The 20078-nt window shown below is 39.5% G+C and overlaps 1 protein-coding gene across 3 annotated transcripts in view; it reads right to left on the reverse strand.

Annotated features, from left to right (window-relative positions):
- MOXD1 (monooxygenase DBH like 1) overlaps nucleotides 1-20078 on the reverse strand; it is a 151361-nt gene that overhangs the window by 41935 nt on the left and 89348 nt on the right. For 2 of the 3 annotated variants that reach the window (XM_041746397.1, XM_041746396.1), the window contains 2 exons: nucleotides 11335-11503; nucleotides 9473-10926 (listed from right to left, as the gene is read on the reverse strand). The exons of the other annotated variant lie outside the window; for it this stretch is intronic. In XM_041746397.1, the coding sequence (XP_041602331.1) occupies nucleotides 10756-10926; nucleotides 11335-11503 (340 nt within the window). In that variant the 3' untranslated portion in view covers nucleotides 9473-10755. Of the gene's footprint in view, nucleotides 1-9472; nucleotides 10927-11334; nucleotides 11504-20078 lie in introns of those variants that run through there. 3 annotated transcript variants of the gene reach the window in all.

A 20078-nucleotide genomic window follows, 5' to 3' on the forward strand; every position in this document is an offset into this window, starting at 1 on the left:
AGGGACTCAGAATTAAGGTTGGGTATAGGATTTGACTATTAAGGGGTAAAATGAGGAGGTTTCTCTGTGGTGATGGGATAGCTCTGTTTTCTGATTGTGATAGTAACACAAATGTATACTTGTATGTGACAAGATTTCCTAGTCTAGGTACCCTTCTCCTCCAAAAAAAAGGTACCTGAAAATCCTGACAGAATGACAATGCTGTCTGTAGTTTAGTTGGTGGTATTGTACCAGCAACTTGCTGCTTCAGACAATGCACCGTAGTTATATCAGATGTTCTCATTTGGGAACGCTGGATGACTGGCAAACAACTCTGTGCAATAAAGTCTTAAGCTATTCAAAAGTAAGCACAAATCAAAATTTTTAAATAACAAAAATAATTCACTAGGTATTTTTTGGAAAACTCACACAAATAAATAATATTAGATTGGTGATCTGTCCTCAGTGGGAGAATACAGGGTGTCAGGAGAATGTTTAATATCAGGAATGCGAGTTGAGAAAGAGCATCTGGAATGCTTGCTTTGCTCCAGCCTGGAGCTTCAGCTCCTGCAGCTACACCCTCGACAGGAGTTGCAGTGCCCTTTGATTCACTTGAGGTCATTTGTGCTGCCTCCTTTGCTTGGTGACTCATCTCAGCTGGAGCTGGGAGTGCCCCTGCTGTGTCTGAGAATGTTCCATGGTCTCAGCTTCACTGCCAGGCCTGATGTAACTTCTAATGAAAATCTTTCCCCAAAAAAAAAAAAAAAAAAAAAAAAAAAGAAAATCTTTCCCCAAAAAGCCAGACTTTAACTTCTGTGGAATAGCCTTTTGTATTCAAAGGCCATTGCCAAGTTCATTCTGTCAGAGTGCACTGAGGCAAAATAACAATGTTTTTGTCCAAGGATGTCTGGATAGCAACTATACATATCCTGCTGCTGAGGTCCATTCTTCTATGGAATATGCCGTTGCTTTAGTAGATGGTCTAAAATGTCACAACACCCTAAAAAAAAGAAAGTTTTCATGACGTCTATGAAACATAATCTGGATGATGTTGAAGAGAAACTTGACAGGGTCCTTGGCAGAAGATACTTAAACAGTTCTAGATATTGGTCTTTTCTTTAAAAAAAAAAAAGCTTTTTTTTTTTAGAGTAGTTGAAGGTTTAGAACAAAATAGAGACAAAGGTATAGAAATTTCTCACATATTCCATGGGCTGCCCACTAGGTACCGTTTTTCACATAAATAAATTTAAGTCAGGACACTGACCCTATCCATAGCCAAGTAATTTTCACACATTTTGTTTTATTATTTATTTATTATTTGTTTTTATTGAAGTTCGATTTGCCAACACATAGTATAACACCCAGTGCTCATTCCACCAAGTGTCCTCAGTGCCCATCACCAATTTACCCCAACCCTCCCTCTCACCTCCCCTATCTCAGAGTTAGGAATGTTTGCTATAAACATTGGGGTTCAGGTGTCCTGCTGTTTCACTGCATCTGTATCTTTGGGGTAAAGCCTCAGTAGCGCAATTACTGGGTCACAGGGTAGCTCTATTTTTAACTCTTTGAGGAACCTCCACACAGTTTTCCAGAATGGCTGTACCAATTCACATTCCCACCAACAGTGCAAGAGGGTTCCCCTTTCTCCACATCCTCTCCAACATTTATTGTTTCCTGTCTTGTTAATTTTCCCCATTGTCACTGGTGTGAGGTGGTATCTCATTGTGGTTTCGATTTATTTGTATCTCCCTGATGGCAAGTGATGCAGAGCATTTTCTCATGTGCTCGTTGGCCATGTGTATGTCTTCTTTGGTGAAATTTCTGTTCATGTCTTTTGCCCATTTCATGATTGGATTGTTTGTTTCTTTGCTGTTGAGTTTAATAAGTTCTTTATAAACCTTTGATACTAGCCCTTTATCTGATAGGTCATTTGCAAATATCTTCTCCCATTCTGTAGGTTGTCTTTGAGTTTTGTTGACTGTTTCTTTTGCTGTGCAGAAGCTTTTGATCTTGATGAAGTCCCAATAGTTCAGTTTTGCTTTTGTTTCTCTTGCCTTCATAGCTGTATCTTGCAAGAAGTTGCTGTGGCCAAGTTCAAGAAGGGTGTTGCCTGTGTTCTCCTCTAGGATTTTGATGGAATCTTGTCTCACATTTAGATCTTTCATCCATTTTGAGTTTATCTTTGTGTCTGGTGTAAGAGAGTGGTCTAGTTTCATTCTTCTGCATGTGGATGTCCAATTTTCCCAGCACCATTTTTTGAAGAGACTGTCTTTTCCCCAGTGGATAGTCTTTCCTGCTTTGTCAAATATTAGTTGACCATAGAGTTGAGGGCTGATTTCTGGGTTCTCTCTTCTGTTCCATTGATCTATGGGTCTGTTTTTGTGCCAGCACCACACTGTCTTGATGATCACAGCTTTGTAGTACAACTTGAAATCCGGCATTGTGATTCCCCCAGCTCTGGTCTTCTTTTTCAGTATTCTGCTGGCTATTCAGGCTCTGTGATTACACAGAAATCAGCTTAAGATGATTTGTTCCAACTCTCTGAAGAAAGTCCATGGTATTTTGATAGGGATTGAATTGAATGTGTAAATTGCCCTGGGTAGCATTGCCATTTTCACAATATTAATTCTTCCAATCCATGAGCATGGAATATTTTTCCATCTCTTTGTGTCTTCCTCAATTTCTTTCAGAAGTGTTCTGTAGTTTTTAGGGTATAGATCCTTTACCTCTTTGGTTAGGTTTATTCCTAGGTATCTTATGCTTTTGGGTGCAAATATAAATGGTATTGACTCCTTAATTTCTCTTTCTTCAGTCTCGTTGTTAGTGTATAGAAATGCCACTGATTTCTGGGATTTATTTTGTATCCTGCCACACTGCTGAATTGCTGTATGAGTTCCAGCCATCTTGGGTTGGAGTCTTTTGGGTTTTCTATGTATAGTATCAGGTCATCTGCAAAGAGGGAGAGTTTGACTTCTTTGCCAATTTGAATGCCTTTTATTTCTTTTTTTCATCTGATTGCTGAGGCTAGGACTTCTAGTACTATGTTGAATAGCAGTGGTGACAGTGGACATCCCTGTCTTGTTCCTGATCTTATGTGAATGGCTCCCAGTGCTTCCCCATTGAGAATGATATTTGCTGTGGGCTTTTCGTAGATGGCTTTTAAGATGCTGAGGAATGTTCCCTCTATCCCTACACTCTGAAGAGTTTTGATCAGGAATGGATGCTGTATTTTGTCAAATCCTTTCTCTGTATTGAGAGGATCATATGGTTCTTGTTTATTCTCTTGTTCATATGATCTATTACTTTAATTGTTTTACCAGTGTTGAACCAGCCTTGCATCTGGAGGATGAATCCCACTTGGTCATGGTGAATAATTTTCTTAATGTACTGTTGGATCCTATTGGCTAGGATCTTGTAGAGAATTTTTGCATCTGTGTTCATCAGGGATACTGATCTATAATTCTCTTTTTTGGTGAGGTCTTTGTTTGGTTTTGGAATTAAGGTGATACTGGCCTCATAAAACGAGTTTGGAAGTATTCTATCCCTTTCTGTCTTTTGGAACAGCTTTAGTACAATAGATATTGTTTCTTCTTTAAACGTTTGATGGCCCTGGACTTTGGTGTCTTGGGAGGTTTTTGATGACTGCTTCAATTCCCTCCCTGGTTATTGGCCTGTTCAGGTTTTCTATTTCTTTTTGTTCCAGTTTTGGTAGTTTGTGGTTTTCCAGAAACGCATCCATTTCTTCTAAATTGCCTAATTTGTTGGTGTATACCTACTCATAATATGTTTTTAAAATTGTTTGTATTTCCTTGGAATTGGTTGTGATTTCTCCTTTTTCATTCATGGTTTTATTAGAGTCTTTTCTCTTTTCTTTTTAATAAGGCTGGCTAATGGTTTATCTATTAGCCAGCCTTATTAAAAAGAAAAGAGAAAAGACTCTAATTCATTCTCTCAAAAAATGTTTTTTTTTTTTTTTATCTCTTCTACAGTTCTTCTGGTCTCTATTTCATTTAGTTCTGCTCAAATCTTTATTCTCTTTTCTTCTGCTTGGTGTAGGTTTTATTTGCTGTTCTTCCTCCAGTTCCTTTAGGTGTGAGGTTAGCTTGTGCATTTGAGGTTTTTTCAGTTTTTTGAGGGAGGCTAGTATAGTGATGTATTATCCTCTTAGGGCCACTTTTGCTGTATCCCAAAGCATTTGACCAGTTGTATCTTCATTTTCATTAGTTTCCATGAATTTTTTTTCAATTCTTCTCTAATTTCCTGGTTGACCTATTCATCTTTTAGTAGGATGCTCTTTAACCTCCACGTGTTTGAGTTTCCTTCAAATCTCTTTTTGTGATTGAGTTCAGGTTTCCAAGCATTGTGGTCTGAAAATATGCAGGGGACAATTTCAATCTTTGGTATCAACTGAGACCTGATTTGTGACCCAGTATGTGGTCTATTCTGGAGAAAGTTCCATGTGCACTTGAGAAGAGTGTGTATTCAGTTGTGTTCAGATGGAAAGTTCTGTATATACCTGTGAAATCCATCTGATCCAGATGAATTTCATTTTTTAAGGTGTATCATTTAAGGTCCTTGTTTCTTTGGTGCTGTTGTGCTTAGCCAATCTGTCATTTGCAGAAAGTGCTGTGTTGAAGTCTCCTACTAGTATTATTATCTAGTGTATTAGATCTATAGTGTATCTATTATCTAGTGTATTATTATCTAAGTATGTCTTTACTTTGGTTATTAATTGATTGATATACTTGGCAGCTCCCACAATAGGGACATAAATATTCATGGTTCTTAGGTCTTCTTGTTGATTGATAGGCCCTTTAAGTATGATATAGTGTCCCACTTCATCTCTTACTACAGTCTTTGGGATAAACTTTATCAGATTTGAGGATTGCTACCCCCAGCTTTCTTTTGAGGACCATTTGAATGGTAAATGGTTCTTCACCTTTTCATTTTCAGGCTGTAGGTGTCCCCAGATCTCAAATGAGTCTCTTGTAGACAGCAAATAGATGGGTCTTGTTTTTTTATCCAGTTTGATACCTTGTGTCTTTTGATTCAGCCCATTCACGTTCAGAGTAACTATTGAAAGACATGAATTTAGTGTCGTCATATTACCTATATAGGCCTTTTTTTTTTTTTTCAGATTGTTTCTTTGGGCTCCCTCTTTCTTTTACAGGGTGCCACTTAATATTTCTTGCAGAATTGGTTTGGTGGTCAGATATTCTTTCAGTTTCTGCATATTCTGGAAGCTCTTTATCTTTCCTTCGATGCTGAATGAGAGCTTTGATGGATAAAGTATTCTTGGCTGCATGTTCTTCTCATTGAGTACCCTGAATATATCACGCCCGCCCTTTCTGGCCTGCCAGGTAAGTTAAGAATGTAAGTTAAGAATCTGTTGTTTCAAGCCACTTTAAGGATTTTCTCTTTATCTTGGGAATTTGCAGGTTTCACCATTAAATGTCAAGGTGTTGACAGTTTTTATTGATTTTTTGGGGGTGGGTCCTCTCTATCTCCTGGATCTGAATGCCTGCTTCCCTTCCCAAATTAGGGAAGTTCTCAACTATGATCTGTTCAAATATACTTTGTTGGCCTCTCTCCCTCTTGGCCTCTTCTGGAACCCCAATAAGACATAAATTCTTCCTTCTCAGGCAATCATTTATTTCCCTAAGCCTTTCCTCATAGAACCTTAATTGTTTTTCTCTTTTTTCCTCAGCTTCCTTTCTTACCATCAACTTGTCTTCTATGTCATTCACTCTCTCTTCTACCTCATTAACCCTAGGCATTCATGTCTGTGAGAACTCATTATTTTCAAGAGGGGGGAAAAAAGCAAAATATGATGTTTTTCTTCTTCAGAAACATAAGAGGTAATAGGTAATCAGTCATTAGAGAATCTTTTTAAGGGAGTGATTGTCAAATTCACCCAGATCTAATATTCATTTGATTAAATATCATTCACCTAGCAAAAGTGTTTGGTTAAAGTCAAATTTTAGTTGATTGTGTCTGAAAGGTAGGCAAGAAAATCTGCATTTATTGTCAGGTAGCCATGCACTCCAATGCCAGATCTCTCGGAGAGGGCAAAAACCAACATTGACCAGCATAGTGTGGCCAGTGCCATCTCTTCATCACCACTTTTGGTCCACAAGCCACTTTATAAGATCAGAAAATACTGTCACCACTTTACCGGTGGGAAAACAGAAGCTTATCAAGTCCAAGTAATTTGGATCTTGTTCATTCACATGCAGTTTGTAAAGTGATTGAAACATGTCTTCCATGATTACTGAGGCATAAAAAGCTATCTCCTTAGCTTTTCTGAACATAATTATTCACTTATAAGAGCAATTTTAAGCATTAAATGAAAAATATTGTGAAAACGCTTGGCAAATTCCAAAGCATTAGGTAAAATGTATGGCATCATTTTGCTTGTGAATATTTAATGGAGCTACTTAAAAATATTAAGGAGGAAATTGTTTCAATGCTGGCCTGTGTCCTACATTTGTAGATTATTCCCATAGTTTCCAAATTTATTTTTATATTACATCAATTTCACACAATTCGTCTATGCCTATAGGTCATAAACTTTCCAAAGACATACAGCCTTATTTGTCAACATTTCTCAAATACCTCATTCATGCCATGTAATTCATTTTAGTATATATATTTTAATATTCCCATATTCCGTTTTAAAATTCTCTCTGTATGTTGTACTACCTCCAGATTAATTTAAAAAAAATAGTTTCTGTTTGTTGGCAAAATAGAACAGGAAGGCAGAGACCAGTGAACACAGGTGGAAAGCCTATGTCTGTTGGGCTGTTTTATAGTTGCCCAGAAACAGTTTGGAATCTTCCAAAAACTTGTTACAGAAACCTGGCCATGCTCTGCAAGATAAATAGATGTCCCAAAGCTTGTTTCTTGTGGTATGCTGCTCCACCACAAAATGGTACATTGGGAAATGTTTCATAGGACATAACTTCTTTTGGACTTTCAAATGCATATTTATATTTTAAAGACTCTGAGAAGTTCTGTAGTAAGCCTGTTTAACTCTTGAAACAATTTTCTATGACTTTTATATTTTCCATGGAACACAGCTCTGGCCATGGGAGTATGGGGTGTTGCCATCAATTTATTAAATTATCTGTTTTCTGCTTATGAAGTATCTGTTTGACTATGCTGGATTTGGATACAGCTGTCAATCAAGACTTTGCAAGCCTAAGATGATCAAAGATACAAACTAGATTCAGGCCCAAGTTTATGGAAAAGTGAATGAATAAGTTTTTCACAAAGTTCAATTTACTCAATTTGAAGGATTGACATTTATTCTGAATCCTTCTACTTTTTTAAGTGAGATGTTGGCGATAAATTCTAGTTGACTCAACTATGAGCTTCATCATCAGAAGGCTAAATGTCCATCATGGCAGAGATAATACCTGCTTTTGCTCACAATTCTAAGGCCAACACTCCAAGGAAATTTTCAATAAAATTTGGGAAATAAATAGTATTCTGATTAGTGCTCTATTTGACAAAATGTATGGTTGGCACCTCTACATTGGTTTGATTGTTCCTAACTCAAAAATCTTGGAATCACTGAACTAGATAAAAGTTTTGCAAAAATATATACATTGCAGCAGAAATAACTCTTCTATAGTGTTGTAAGGGGAGGCAACTACCCAATTAAGCATTATACTTCTAGCCCCTTTTGCATTCAGTGAGGCCATGTGGCTAATTTTAATTGACAGTGAATCTAGAAGTGACATATATCACTCTATTGATCAATCTATTCTATCAACAAGATAATGCACAGGATCTAGGGATGATGGAATCACAGGATCTTGGGTACCTGAAACACTTTAAGAAGGATAGTCAGTTACCAAATGAATGACACATATTGAACTATTAAATAAACACGAAATAAACCTTTTTGTATTAAGTAAGTAATATTTTTGGTATTTGTTGCAGAAGCTAGTATGATTATTCTTCAGATGCTCCTGGGAGATTATTCCTCAATTTGCCAGTTCTGACTAAAGATTGGCATATGCCCAATTTGGAGGTCCAGAACAAATAAAGGACTTGAAGAATCCAAGGAGTGAAGAAGGATCCCAAAAACAAAATCAAAAGAGGGTCTTGGAGTTAGAAATAATTCAATTATATATATTTATTTTTTAATATAACTTATATATTATTTGTGTTTTTCCCTTGATTATAAACCTAATGTGTAGTAATGCCTATTTACTGAAGTAAATCTAAAAAATATGGCAACTTTGAAAAAACGAATAGCAAAACCCATTAATGGATGGAATAATTACAACCCAACTTCTCTTTTTGCCTCTCCAAAATGGTGGGCTACTGCCTAGAGGAGAAAGACCACTTGGATCATTGTACTGCAGGTAGATCCTTCATTATTTCATTCACATTTGTAACGTGCTATCCTGAAATAATTTCAAACTTAAAAAGAATAGATTTGGAAGTTCAAAGGTCTTAATAGGTTTGCTTCTGTGGATTGCATCTCTCTTTTCACTACTAGGACTCTTGATCCTGCCTGAGAAAGTGATCATCCAAGATACCCTCACCCTCATCTGGCTTTGATGAAAATTGGCTTCATCACATATGTTTTTCCCATCCTTCTTGCATTAAGAATCAAAGCAGGGGCCATCTGACATGGCGACTCTGTCCTCCTTTGGGTATCAGGCAATCCTGCTAGCCTCGGAAACAAGTCATCCAATGTAACCAAGGGCAGTAGTAAAAAGCCTGGGCTGTTCAGGAAGACCTGCTCACTGTAAGAGAAACTAACTTATAAAATAATCAGAATCTTACCGAATTATCAACAACCTATCCTAATTTCAAATAAAAAGTCAATGCCCCCCAAATTATACATTCATGAGAATTCTTTTTTTTTTAATTTTTTTTTAAATTTTATTTATTTATGATAGGCACACAGTGAGAGAGAGAGAAGCAGAGACATAGGCAGAGGGAGAAGCAGGCTCCATGCACCGGGAGCCCGACGTGGGACTCGATCCCGGGTCTCCAGGATCGCGCCCCGGGCCAAAGGCAGGCGCCAAACCGCTGCGCCACCCAGGGATCCCATTCATGAGAATTCTTAAGAGAAAAAATGTCAGCTTTACTCTTACTAACATCAACTGAAAAAGTAGATTCCCCCATCCACCAATGCAAGCTTCCAAAAGCTGTGTATCCCTTTCTAGTCTGTATATTCACCTTCCTTACTAAGAACAATTAAAACAAATATATTATGACATAATTTCCAAAGGAAATAACTTTACTTTGACATCTCAAATCCAAACATTCTAAAGTAAAAATAAACACAAAATTTCAAATAGGGAGTGTTTGGGATTATTGTGTTGCTTATACAAGTATCTGAATGGAAAACACAGAATTCGATATAGCACTTATGAAATAAAAACAAGTAAAGTTAACTATGAAATATGCTGCATAAATATTACAAACATTTAATTAAGGGGATAAATTCTAAGAACCAACCAGGAAACACTCCAAAATACAGTATTTATTTAAAAGATGATATAGTTTGTGTTGAAGACATTATTTGCGGGCTTCAAAATGGAATACAAAAATGCAACATTCTCAATCCATTTGACTGGATACATCAGTACTGAATTCCTTGCTTCTCTCAAGGAGTATACAAGATATCACACAAATATTTAATTTTATTTAGTTTATTAATATGATCCAAACAGACTTAGCTTAAGAAATGAGGACAGGACACACAATGATATTTGGCTGAGCTACAGAAAGGGAACCTAAGAAGTGACAAGATTTTCCATCGGTGACAATTTTACTAAGGAAAATTAGTTTATTAACTAATATAAAAATAAATCTACAATAGCAACTGACTCAAATTGAGCCAGGATGTGGCACATGTGACACCTAGTGGGGTCAGTGAGGTACCACAGAGACCTCACACCCTCCCAGCCTGGCTCATACTCTGGGGCCTGTGACCTGGAACCTTGCAAAGGACCCCTCCTCACAGCCCGGGTTTGCAGCCAGCTACATTTTCCCCTCAGCCTATAATCCATTATGTCCCATTTATGGGTTTCCTTTAGCTCCTTTCCTTTTAGGGAGTGACAGAGCTCAAGAAAAACTCACCTGGTCAGCACTGAGCAGGGAAGGAAAAAGGAAAATGCTCTGAGATAGACAGGTCTGGGGTTGTTTGGGAGTACCATTAGGCTCAGAGGGACCAAGAAGCTAGAATGGGCATCACTGAAAAGTACTGAGGTAAGGGGCTCATCAGTTTTTCACAGACAAGGGCAGAGCTGGATTACCGCTGAAGGACATAAGGACTATTGTCACACTTGGGAAGTCACACTCAAAGAACAATACAGAAGAAGAAATGTGGAACAGAGAGTGTTTCTCGTACATTTTTCAGATGAAAGCATTTTAAGAAATGAAGCTAGAAGCCAAATCACAAACTAAAAAGTGAAATAACAATGAGTCTTTAAATAAAATGAAATATGGAAGGAAATAAAGAACTCTCACCTCCACTTAACTAAGTCCAAATTTTAAAAAGAGGTTATGTTAAGTCAGTCCAGCTTTGCATTATTGGCAATGGAAACATTTGATCAGACATATCTGAGCAAAAGAAGAGAACCCAATCAACATTTCTCAGGTAGACGGGGAAGGATGGACATCTCTCAGGTAGTGGGGAGGGAGTATGTGACAGGAAAGGTCTCCATGCTCCTCACGCTCACTCTTCATGCTCAAAGTCTGGCACCAGACACGTTTGGATCACAGGAAACATCGTCCCCAAGCACAGAATCATGACCACAAGCCTGTGCTGTGCAGCATGCTGCCCAACACCACGAAGCCCACGGGTAGCTCAAGAGCGCAATTTCTGTGTAGAGAAGAGGAAGAAGAGGCTCCACACACCAAAGGCTCTGTTTTATATGGTCTTTCCACATGTGGAGGTAATGCTGTCATCCCCTGAATCTGAAAACAAAAGGTAGACAATGCCAGTGATTGAAGAACAGTCAGCCAGCCAGGGATTGGTGGGTGGGAGCCTTAGAGATTCAGAGGGAGGTGGAGGAGAGAACCACAGGCGTCTTTGGGAACAAGAGATACAAACTTGGGTCTGTTGCTCTTTGAAGCTCCAACCCCACCATATCCCTGCTTCATTCTGGCCTCTGTTGGGCAGTCCATCTCCCTCTTCGTAGGGGGTGGAATCAGGAGTTTTCATTCAACCCAAGCAGTATTGAACAACTAAATTACCAGACATATCAAAGACAACTGAAACACCAGATTTATGGATGTGTGTTTGTTCCTTAGATTTTACCCATTAGGGATTGGGTAAAATGTGACATCTGGTTTCTCCAAAGATTAAAACAAAGTAGGGCTTACCGACCACTCTGCATTGTCTGTCTTGGAACATCTCACGTTCACAGGCAAGCTAAGGACGAGCTTGTTGAAGGAAAGACCTTCCTTTTTAGCCCATTTAAACTTGTTCATTGCGTCCATGAAAGAAAGGTTTTTATACTGCTTGGGGCTCTTGATAATGAAGGGCCAGGTCCTGAATTTAGAATAACTACAATCAGTCATATTCAGAACAAAAGCATGACATGCTTCCACTACTTTTCAACATTCTAAAATAGACCTCATATTTGTCCATTTTTACACACATAGAAAAGCCAATGCAAAGGACTGATCGACTCATCAGCAAATGCCAAAAGAAATACATATGTTGAATAAGGTGCCGTTGGGGAAAAAAGGGAAATTCCTTATTTTAGTAGCAAATGGGTACTACTCTAGACATTTAATTTTGACTCACAAAGCTTGCTCCAGCTTCATGATTCCTTGTAGTTTATTTGTTTTGGCTCTTGTTAACAATGGAGCTGGCACGCATTCAGTTCTGCAGAATGTAACACTAATGGTGTATTAAAGAAATGTGTAGGTTTTTAAAAGCAGGGTAAGACATGGAAATTTCAGTTCCATAGGGTTGAAAACCCTGACCCCTGCTGGCTGCCCTGTTTTGACTTGCCTAAGGTGATAATAAATTTTAAAAATCTGAAACTGAACCAGTATTTTTCAAATTTTACTGAGAAAAAAAAAATACTCCACAAAAGCTATATACTCTTGCTTCCACTTGCTGCTCTAAAAAACACATTAATGTCCAAGAAAGAAAGAAAGTAGAAATCATAGAATGACACAATCTGCTTGAAAAGATACTCTGGGTGATGTGTCATTAAACATAAGTTTTGGGGATCCCTGAGTGGCGAAGCGGTTTGGCACCTGCCTTTGGCCCAGGGTGCTATCCTGGAGACCCGGGATCGAATCCCACGTCGGGCTCCCGGTGCATGGAGTCTGCTTCTTCTTTTTTTTTTTTTTAATTTTTTTAAATTTATTTATTATAGTCACAGAGAGAGAGAGAGAGAGGCAGAGACATAGGCAGAGGGAGAGAAGCAGGCTCCATGCACCGGGAGCCTGACGTGGGATTCGATCCCGGTTCTCCAGGATCGGGCCCTGAGCCAAAGGCAGGCGCCAAACCCCTGCGCCACCCAGGGATCCCCATGGAGTCTGCTTCTCCCTCTGCCTGTGTCTCTGCCTCTTTCTCTCTCTCTGTGACTATCATAAATAAATTTTAAAAAATTAAAAAAAAATAAATAAACATAAGTTTTATGTTATTGATTGCTGAAAAAAAGGAAAAGTGTAAGTAAGTGTTGGCACACCACAAAGATTTACTTGAACTAATCCATGGTGTCTTGGAGATTATTATGGGTAACCAGCAGGCATTTGGCTCCTATAGCATCCCAAGACGTTCCAGTGGTTTCAGTAATGAGCAACTAATTAATCTCCAGTTGAAGAATTTATACTTTTAATATTTGATCTTCACAATTTCTTTTTAAAAAATATTTATTCAGGGAGGGGCAAGATGGCGGAAGAGCAGGGTCCCCAAGTCACCCGTCCCCACCAAATTACCTACATAACCTTTAACTCATCCTGAAAATCTACGAATTCGGCCTGAGATTTAAAGAGAGACCAGCTGGAATGCTACAGTGAGAAGAGTTCGGCTTCTATCAGGTAGGAAGACGGGGAAAACGAAATAAAGACACAAAAGGCCTCCAAGGGGGAGGGGCCCCAGGAGGAGCCGGGCTGAGGCCGGGGCGAGTGTCCCCAGGACAGGAGAGCCCCGTCCCGGAGGAGCAGGAGCTGCACCAACCTTCCCCGCGGAAAGGGGCCCACAGGGAGGTGGAGCAGGACCCAGGAGGGCGGGGATGCCCTCGGGCTCCCGGGGACACTAACAGGCACCTGCATCCGGGAGGGTGCGCCGAGCTCCCTAAGGGCTGCAGCGGGCACAGCGGACCCGGAGCAGCTCGGAGGGGCTCAGGCGGCGGCTCCGCGGAGGGGGCTGCGGGGCGGGAGCGCGAATCCAACAGCGCAGGCCCCGGAGCACAGGGCGCCGGGACACAGCCCAGGATCCGGCCTCCCCCCGGGACAGGCAGAGGCCGGGAGGGCCCAGGACAGTGAGGACGCTCCTGCCCCGAGCTGAGCAGATCAGCGGCCCCGCCACGGAGCCTCCAACCCTGCAGACAGAGAGCTCCGGAGCTACTGCGGGAGCTGACTCCAGAGCTGCAGAGCTGGCCCCGCCACTGCGGTTGTTCCTCCTGGGGCCTCACGGGGTGAACAACCCCCACTGAGCCCTGCACCAGGCAGGGGGCAGAGCAGCTCCCCCAAGTGCTAACACCTGAGAATCAGCGCAACAGGCCCCTCCCCAAGAAGACCAGCTGGACAGACAAGTTCCAGGGGAAGTCAAGGGACTTAAAGTATACAGAATCAGAGGATACTCCCCCAGGGTTTTGTTTTTTTTTTGTTTTTGTTTTTTTGTTTTTTTTGTTTTTTTGTTTTTGCTTTTTATTTGTTTGCTTCCCCCACCCTTTTTTCTTTCTCTTTTTCTTCTCTTTTTTTTCTTCCTTTTTTCTTGTTTCTTTTTCTCTTTTCTTTCCTTCTTTCTCTCCTCTCTCTTTTACCTTTTCCAATACAACTTGTTTTTGGCCACTCTGCACTGAGCAAAATGACTAGAAGGAAAACCTCACCTCAAAAGAAAGTATCAGAAACAGTCCTCTCTCCCACAGAGCTACAAAATCTGGATGGATTACAATTCAATGTCAGAAAACCAATTCAGAATAGACCACATACTGGGTCACAAATCAGGTCTGAATCGATTGGGATCGTCCCCTGCATATTCTCAGACCATAATGCCTTGAAATTAGAACTAAACCACAACAAGAGGTTTGGAAGGACCTCAAACACATGGAGGTTAAGGACCATCCTGCTAAAAGATGAAAGGGTCAACAAGGAAATTAAAAAAGAAACAAAAAGATTCATGGAAACTAATGAGAATGAAGATACAACCGTTCAAAATCTTTGGGATGCAGCAAAAGCAGTCCGGAGGGGGAAATACATCGCAATACAAGCATCCATTCAAAAACTGGAAAGAACTCAAATACAAAAGCTCACCTTACACATAAAGGAGCTAGAGAAAAAACAGCAAATAGATCCTACACCCAGCAAAGAAGAGATTTGAATAAGGATTTGAGCAGAACTCAACGAAATCGAGACCAGAAGAACTGTGGAACAAATCCACAGAACCAGGAGTTGGTTCTTTGAAAGAATTAATAAGATAGATAAACCATTAGCCAACCTTATTAAAAAGAAGAGAGAGAAGACTCAAATTAATAAAATCATGAATGAGAAAGGAGAGATCACTACCAATACCAAGGAAATACAAACGATTTTAAATACATATTATGAACAGCTGTACGCCAATAAATTAGGCAATCTAGAAGAAATGGACACATTCCTGGAAAGCCACAAACTACCAAAACTGGAACAGGAAGAAATAGAAAACCTGAACAGACCAATAACCAGGGAGGAAATTAAAGCAGTCATCAAACACCTCCCAAGACACAAGAGTCCAGGGCCAGATGGCTTCCCAGGGCAATTCTATCAAACGTTTAAAGAAGAAATCATACCTATTCTACTAAAGCTGTTTGGAAAGATAGAAAGAGATGGAGTACTTCCAAACTTGTTCTATGAGGCCAGCATCACCTTAATTCCAAAACCAGACAAAGACCCCAGCAAAAAGGAGAATTATAGACCAATATCCCTGATGAACACAGATGCAAAAATTCTCAAGATACTAGCCAATAGGATCCAACAGTACATTAAGAAAATTATTCACCATGACCAAGTAGGATTTATCCCCGGGACACAAGGCTGGTTCAACAGTCATAAAACAATCAATGTGATTCATCATATCAGCAAGAGAAAAACGAAGAACCATATGATCCTCTCATTAGATGAAGAGAAAGCATTTGACGAAATACAGCATCCATTCCTGATCAAATTCTTCACAGTGTAGGGATAGAGGGAACATTCCTCAGCATCTTAAAAGCCATCTACAAAAAGCCCACAGCAAATATCATTCTCAATGGGGAAGCACTGGGAGCCTTTCCCCTAAGATCAAGAACAAGACAGGGGTGTCCACTCTCACCACTGCTATTCAACATAGTACTGGAAGTCCTCGCCTCAGCAATCAGGCAACAAAAAGACATAAAAGGCATTCAAATTGGCAAAGAAGAAGTCAAACTCTCCCTCTTTGCTGATGACATGATACTCTACATAAAAAACCCAAAAGACTCCACCCCAAGATTGCTAGAACTCATATAGCAATTTGTCAGTGTGGCAGGATCCAAAATCAATGCCCAGAAGTCAGTGGCATTTCTATACACTAACAATGAGACTGAAGAAAGAGAAATTAAGGAGTCAATCCCATTTACAATTGCACCCAAAAGCATAAGATACCTAGGAATAAACCTAACCAAAGAGGTAAAGGATCTATACCCTAAAAACTATAGAACACTTCTGAAAGAAATTGAGGAAGACACAAAGAGATGGAAAAATATTCCATGCTCATGGATTGGCAGAATTAATATTGTGAAAATGTCAATGTTACCCAGGGCAATTTACACGTTTAATGCAATCCCTATCAAAATACCATGGACTTTCTTCAGAGAGTTAGAACAAATTATTTTAAGATTTGTGTGGTATCAGAGAAGACCTCAAATAGCCAGGGGGATTTTAAAAAAGAAAACCATATCTGGGGGCATCACAATGCCAGATTTCAGGTTTTACTACAAAGCTGTGTCATTAAGACAGTGTGGTACTGACACAAAAACAGACACATAGATCAATGGAATAGAACAGAGAATCCTGAAGTGGACCCTCAGCTTTATGGTCAACTAATATTCAATAAAGGAGGAAAGACTATCCATTGGAAGAAAGACAGTCTCTTCAATAAATGGTGCTGGGGAAATTGGACATCCACATGCAGAAGAATGAGACTAGACCACTCTCTTGCACCATACACAAAGATAAACTCAAAATGGATGAAAGATCTAAATGTGAGACAAGATTCCATCAAAATCCTAGAGGAGAACACAGGCGACACCCTTTTTGAACTCGGCCACAGTAACTTCTTGCAAGATACATCCACGAAGGCAAAAGAAACAAAAGCAAAAATGAACTATTGGGACTTCATCAAGATAAGAAGCTTTTGCACAGCAAAGGATACAGTCAACAAAACTAAAAAACAACCTACAGAATGGGAGAAGAAATTTGCAAATGACGTGTCAGATAAAGGGCTAGTTTCCAAGATCTATAAAAAACTTATTAAACCCAACAGCAAAGAAACAAACAATCCAATCATGAAATGGGCAAAAGACATGAAGAGAAATCTCACAGACAAGACATAGACATGGCCAACAAGCACATGAGAAAATGCTCTGCATCACTTGCCATCAGGGAAATACAAATCAAAACCACAATGAGATCCCACCTCACACCAGTGAGATTGGGGAAAATTAGCAAGGCAGGAAACCACAAATGTTGGAGAGGATGTGGAGAAAAGGGGACCCTTTTGCACTGTTGGTGGGAATGTGAACTGGTGCAGCCACTCTGGAAAACTGTGTGGAGGTTCCTCAAAGAGTTAAAAATAGACCTGCCCTACGACCCAGCAATTGCACTCTTGGGGATTTACCCCAAAGATACAGATGCAATGAAACTCCGGGACACCTGCACCCTGATGTTTATAGCAGCAATGTCCAAAATAGCCAAACTGTAGAAGGAGCCCCGGTGTCCATCGAAAGATGAATGGATAAAGATGTGGTTTATGTATACAATGGAATATTACTCAGCCATTAGAAATGACAAATACCCACCATTTGCTTCAACGTGGTTGGAACTGGAGGGTATTATGCTGAGTGAAGTAAGTCAATCAGAGAAGAACAAACATTATATGTTCTCATTTATTTGGGGAATATAAATAATAGTGAAAGGAATAGAAGGGAAGGGAGAAGAAATGGGTAGGTAATATCAGAAAGGGAGACAGAACATAAGGACTCCTAACTCTGGGAAATGAACTAGGGGTGGTGGAAGGGGAGGAGGGTGGGGGGTGGGAGTGAATGGGTGACGGGCACTGAGCGGGGCACTTGACGGGATGAGCACTGGGTGTTATTCTGTATGTTGGCAAATTGAACACCAATAAAAAATAAATTTATTATTAAAAAAAGAAAAAAATATTTATTCATTTATTTGAGGAAGAGAGAAAGTGTGTGCATAAGCGGGGGTAGTGGCAGAAAAGTGGAGGCAGAGGAAGATGCAGACTTCTCACTGAGCAGAGACCCAAACACAGGGCATGATCCCACGACCCTGAGATCATGACCTGAGCCAAAACCAAGAGTCGGATGCTCAACCAATTGAGCCACACAGCACCCCCACAAGTTCTTCATTTATTTATGCCTTTAATTGCTCTCTTACACACACAAGCTAGTTAGGCACATTGAATATTAGCTTTTAAAGTAAATTAGCCCTTCTTCATTGATCTTTTAGGGTTATGAAAATAAATTTTTAAGGCATAAACTAAAATTATTGCCCCCTTACTCCAATAAGTGAAACGATGAGTACAACAATGGATAATATACGAGGATCTCTAGATTCTTCATTTCTAACTTTCCTTTTCCTTGAATTAAAGACAACATACCTTTGTTGCATTTAAAATGCATTATCTTGCACAAAGATCGTAAAGTTAAAAGTATTATAAAGAAAGAGCAGTTGGCATCATACAACCTAAACATATCTAGCAATGACCTAAAAATCTATAAAATTCTAAAATTAAACATTCTGGGCTGTGTGAGTGGCTCAGTCAGTTGGGCAACTGCCTTTGGTTCAGGTCATTATTCCAGGGTCCTGGGATCCAACCTCACAACCGGCTCCCTGCTCAGTGGGGGACCTGCTTCTCCCCTTGCCCCTCACACCCCACTCGTGTTCTCTCTTTCTCTCTCTCTTTAATAAATAAATAACATCTTTTTTAAAAAAATTTAAATAAAATTAAACATTCAATGAAACCTTGTAGAGATGCAATCCAGAGAATTAGTATAAAATAAAAACTTGATAGGAGCCTAATACATTTACACATAGTGTCCTTTTATCCATTTATTTGTGAGAGGTGGGGTGGGGAGGAAGAGAGAGAGAGAATCTGAACCAGACTCCACAATGAGTGCAGAGCCCAAAGGTGGGGGGTGGGGGTGAGGGTGGGGTCAATCCCACAACAGTGAGTCTGTGACCTGGGCCAAAACCAAGAGTCCACAGGCTCAACTGACTGAGACACCCAAGCACCCCTACTATGTCCTTTTAAATACACGGAAGGCAAAAGCTAGGTTTTATTAAAAATAAAATCTTTTAAAATCACATATTAAAAATAAAATTTGCTTTTTAATGAGATAAGGTGTCCTTCTTGAAAAGAAGAAAATCCATTTCCTAACCAGTGAGAAATGCTGGAACAAAATCATAACCTGTAATCCCTGTAACACCACCAGGTGGCACTGGAATCCCTATAAAGAGCCAGGGGGGGGGGGTGGGGGAAGAGCCAAGGGACCTCATGGCTGCGTTTTCCAAGCCTTGCTGGTGAGAGTGAACAGTGTATTGTGGTACATACATGAAATCTTTAAAAGTTTTGCTGCTAGAATAAATCAGTAAACTAGTAAATTTTTTTCTGAGATTTCACAGCATAAACATAAATGGTATAAAAACACTTATTAATTTACTATAAATATAGGTAAAAGGATGTAGAAAAACTTCACATGTCCGGAGACCGCATGACCCAGGCTGATGACCTGGGGATGTGGTCCCCAGCCCCCTCTGAGATGGCAGCTTGATTTGTATTTATTATCTCCTCTGCATTCCTGATGACTTTGTTCAGGCCTCTATCTATAATGACGTCACACCAACAAACCTACTCCTTCCAGCCTATCCTATACCACACTTCTCGATTACCCCAGGAGAAAAAGAAATGAAGAGATGGAAAGAGGAGAAATCCTGAAAAAAAATAAATCTTTATCCTAAGTATTTTTCCTTAAAAGACTAAGCTTTAGACCAGAAACATGTAACCTTGAAGTAGCAAGCTCTGCTCTCACTGGAACTGAGAGTTGGTTAGGAATATTGGGAATGGTTTAGAAATTAAAAGAGTTTCATTTTTGTACATCTGAGCAGGGTGTAAATGTCTACCCAGATGCATATATAAATAAGAGGGTATTATTTATGTATCACTGTAGTTGATAAAAACAAATTACATTATGATTTAATATTGGTGAGCAATTTTCCTTTGCAAATTTAATCAAATTACAAGTTGATTTAAAAAAATATATATATATACACATGAAATGAACTTAAGACTACCCAAAGTAACTCTGGAAAGAGAAACAAATGACAAAGTTTGGGGACATATATGGTCTTATTTAAGACTTACTATAAAACTATGATAACAGAGTCTGATATTAGAGTTAGGCTAAACATGAACACCAGTGAAATAAAATTCACAGCCAAGAAATAGTCAATGTATGATCCAATGATTTTCAACAAACATTCGAGGATAATTCACTAGGAAAAAGGTGGGGTGTTTTTTTTCATCAAATGGCCCTTGAATAACTTGATAGCCATATGAAAAATGGTGAACTACAGTATTTGCCTCATAACACACACATAAATTTACTTAAAGTGGGTCATCAGTATAAACATAAAAGCTGAAAAAT

This window comes from Vulpes lagopus, chromosome 2, assembly GCF_018345385.1.
Source record: "Vulpes lagopus strain Blue_001 chromosome 2, ASM1834538v1, whole genome shotgun sequence".
Taxonomy (NCBI): Eukaryota; Metazoa; Chordata; class Mammalia; order Carnivora; family Canidae; genus Vulpes; species Vulpes lagopus.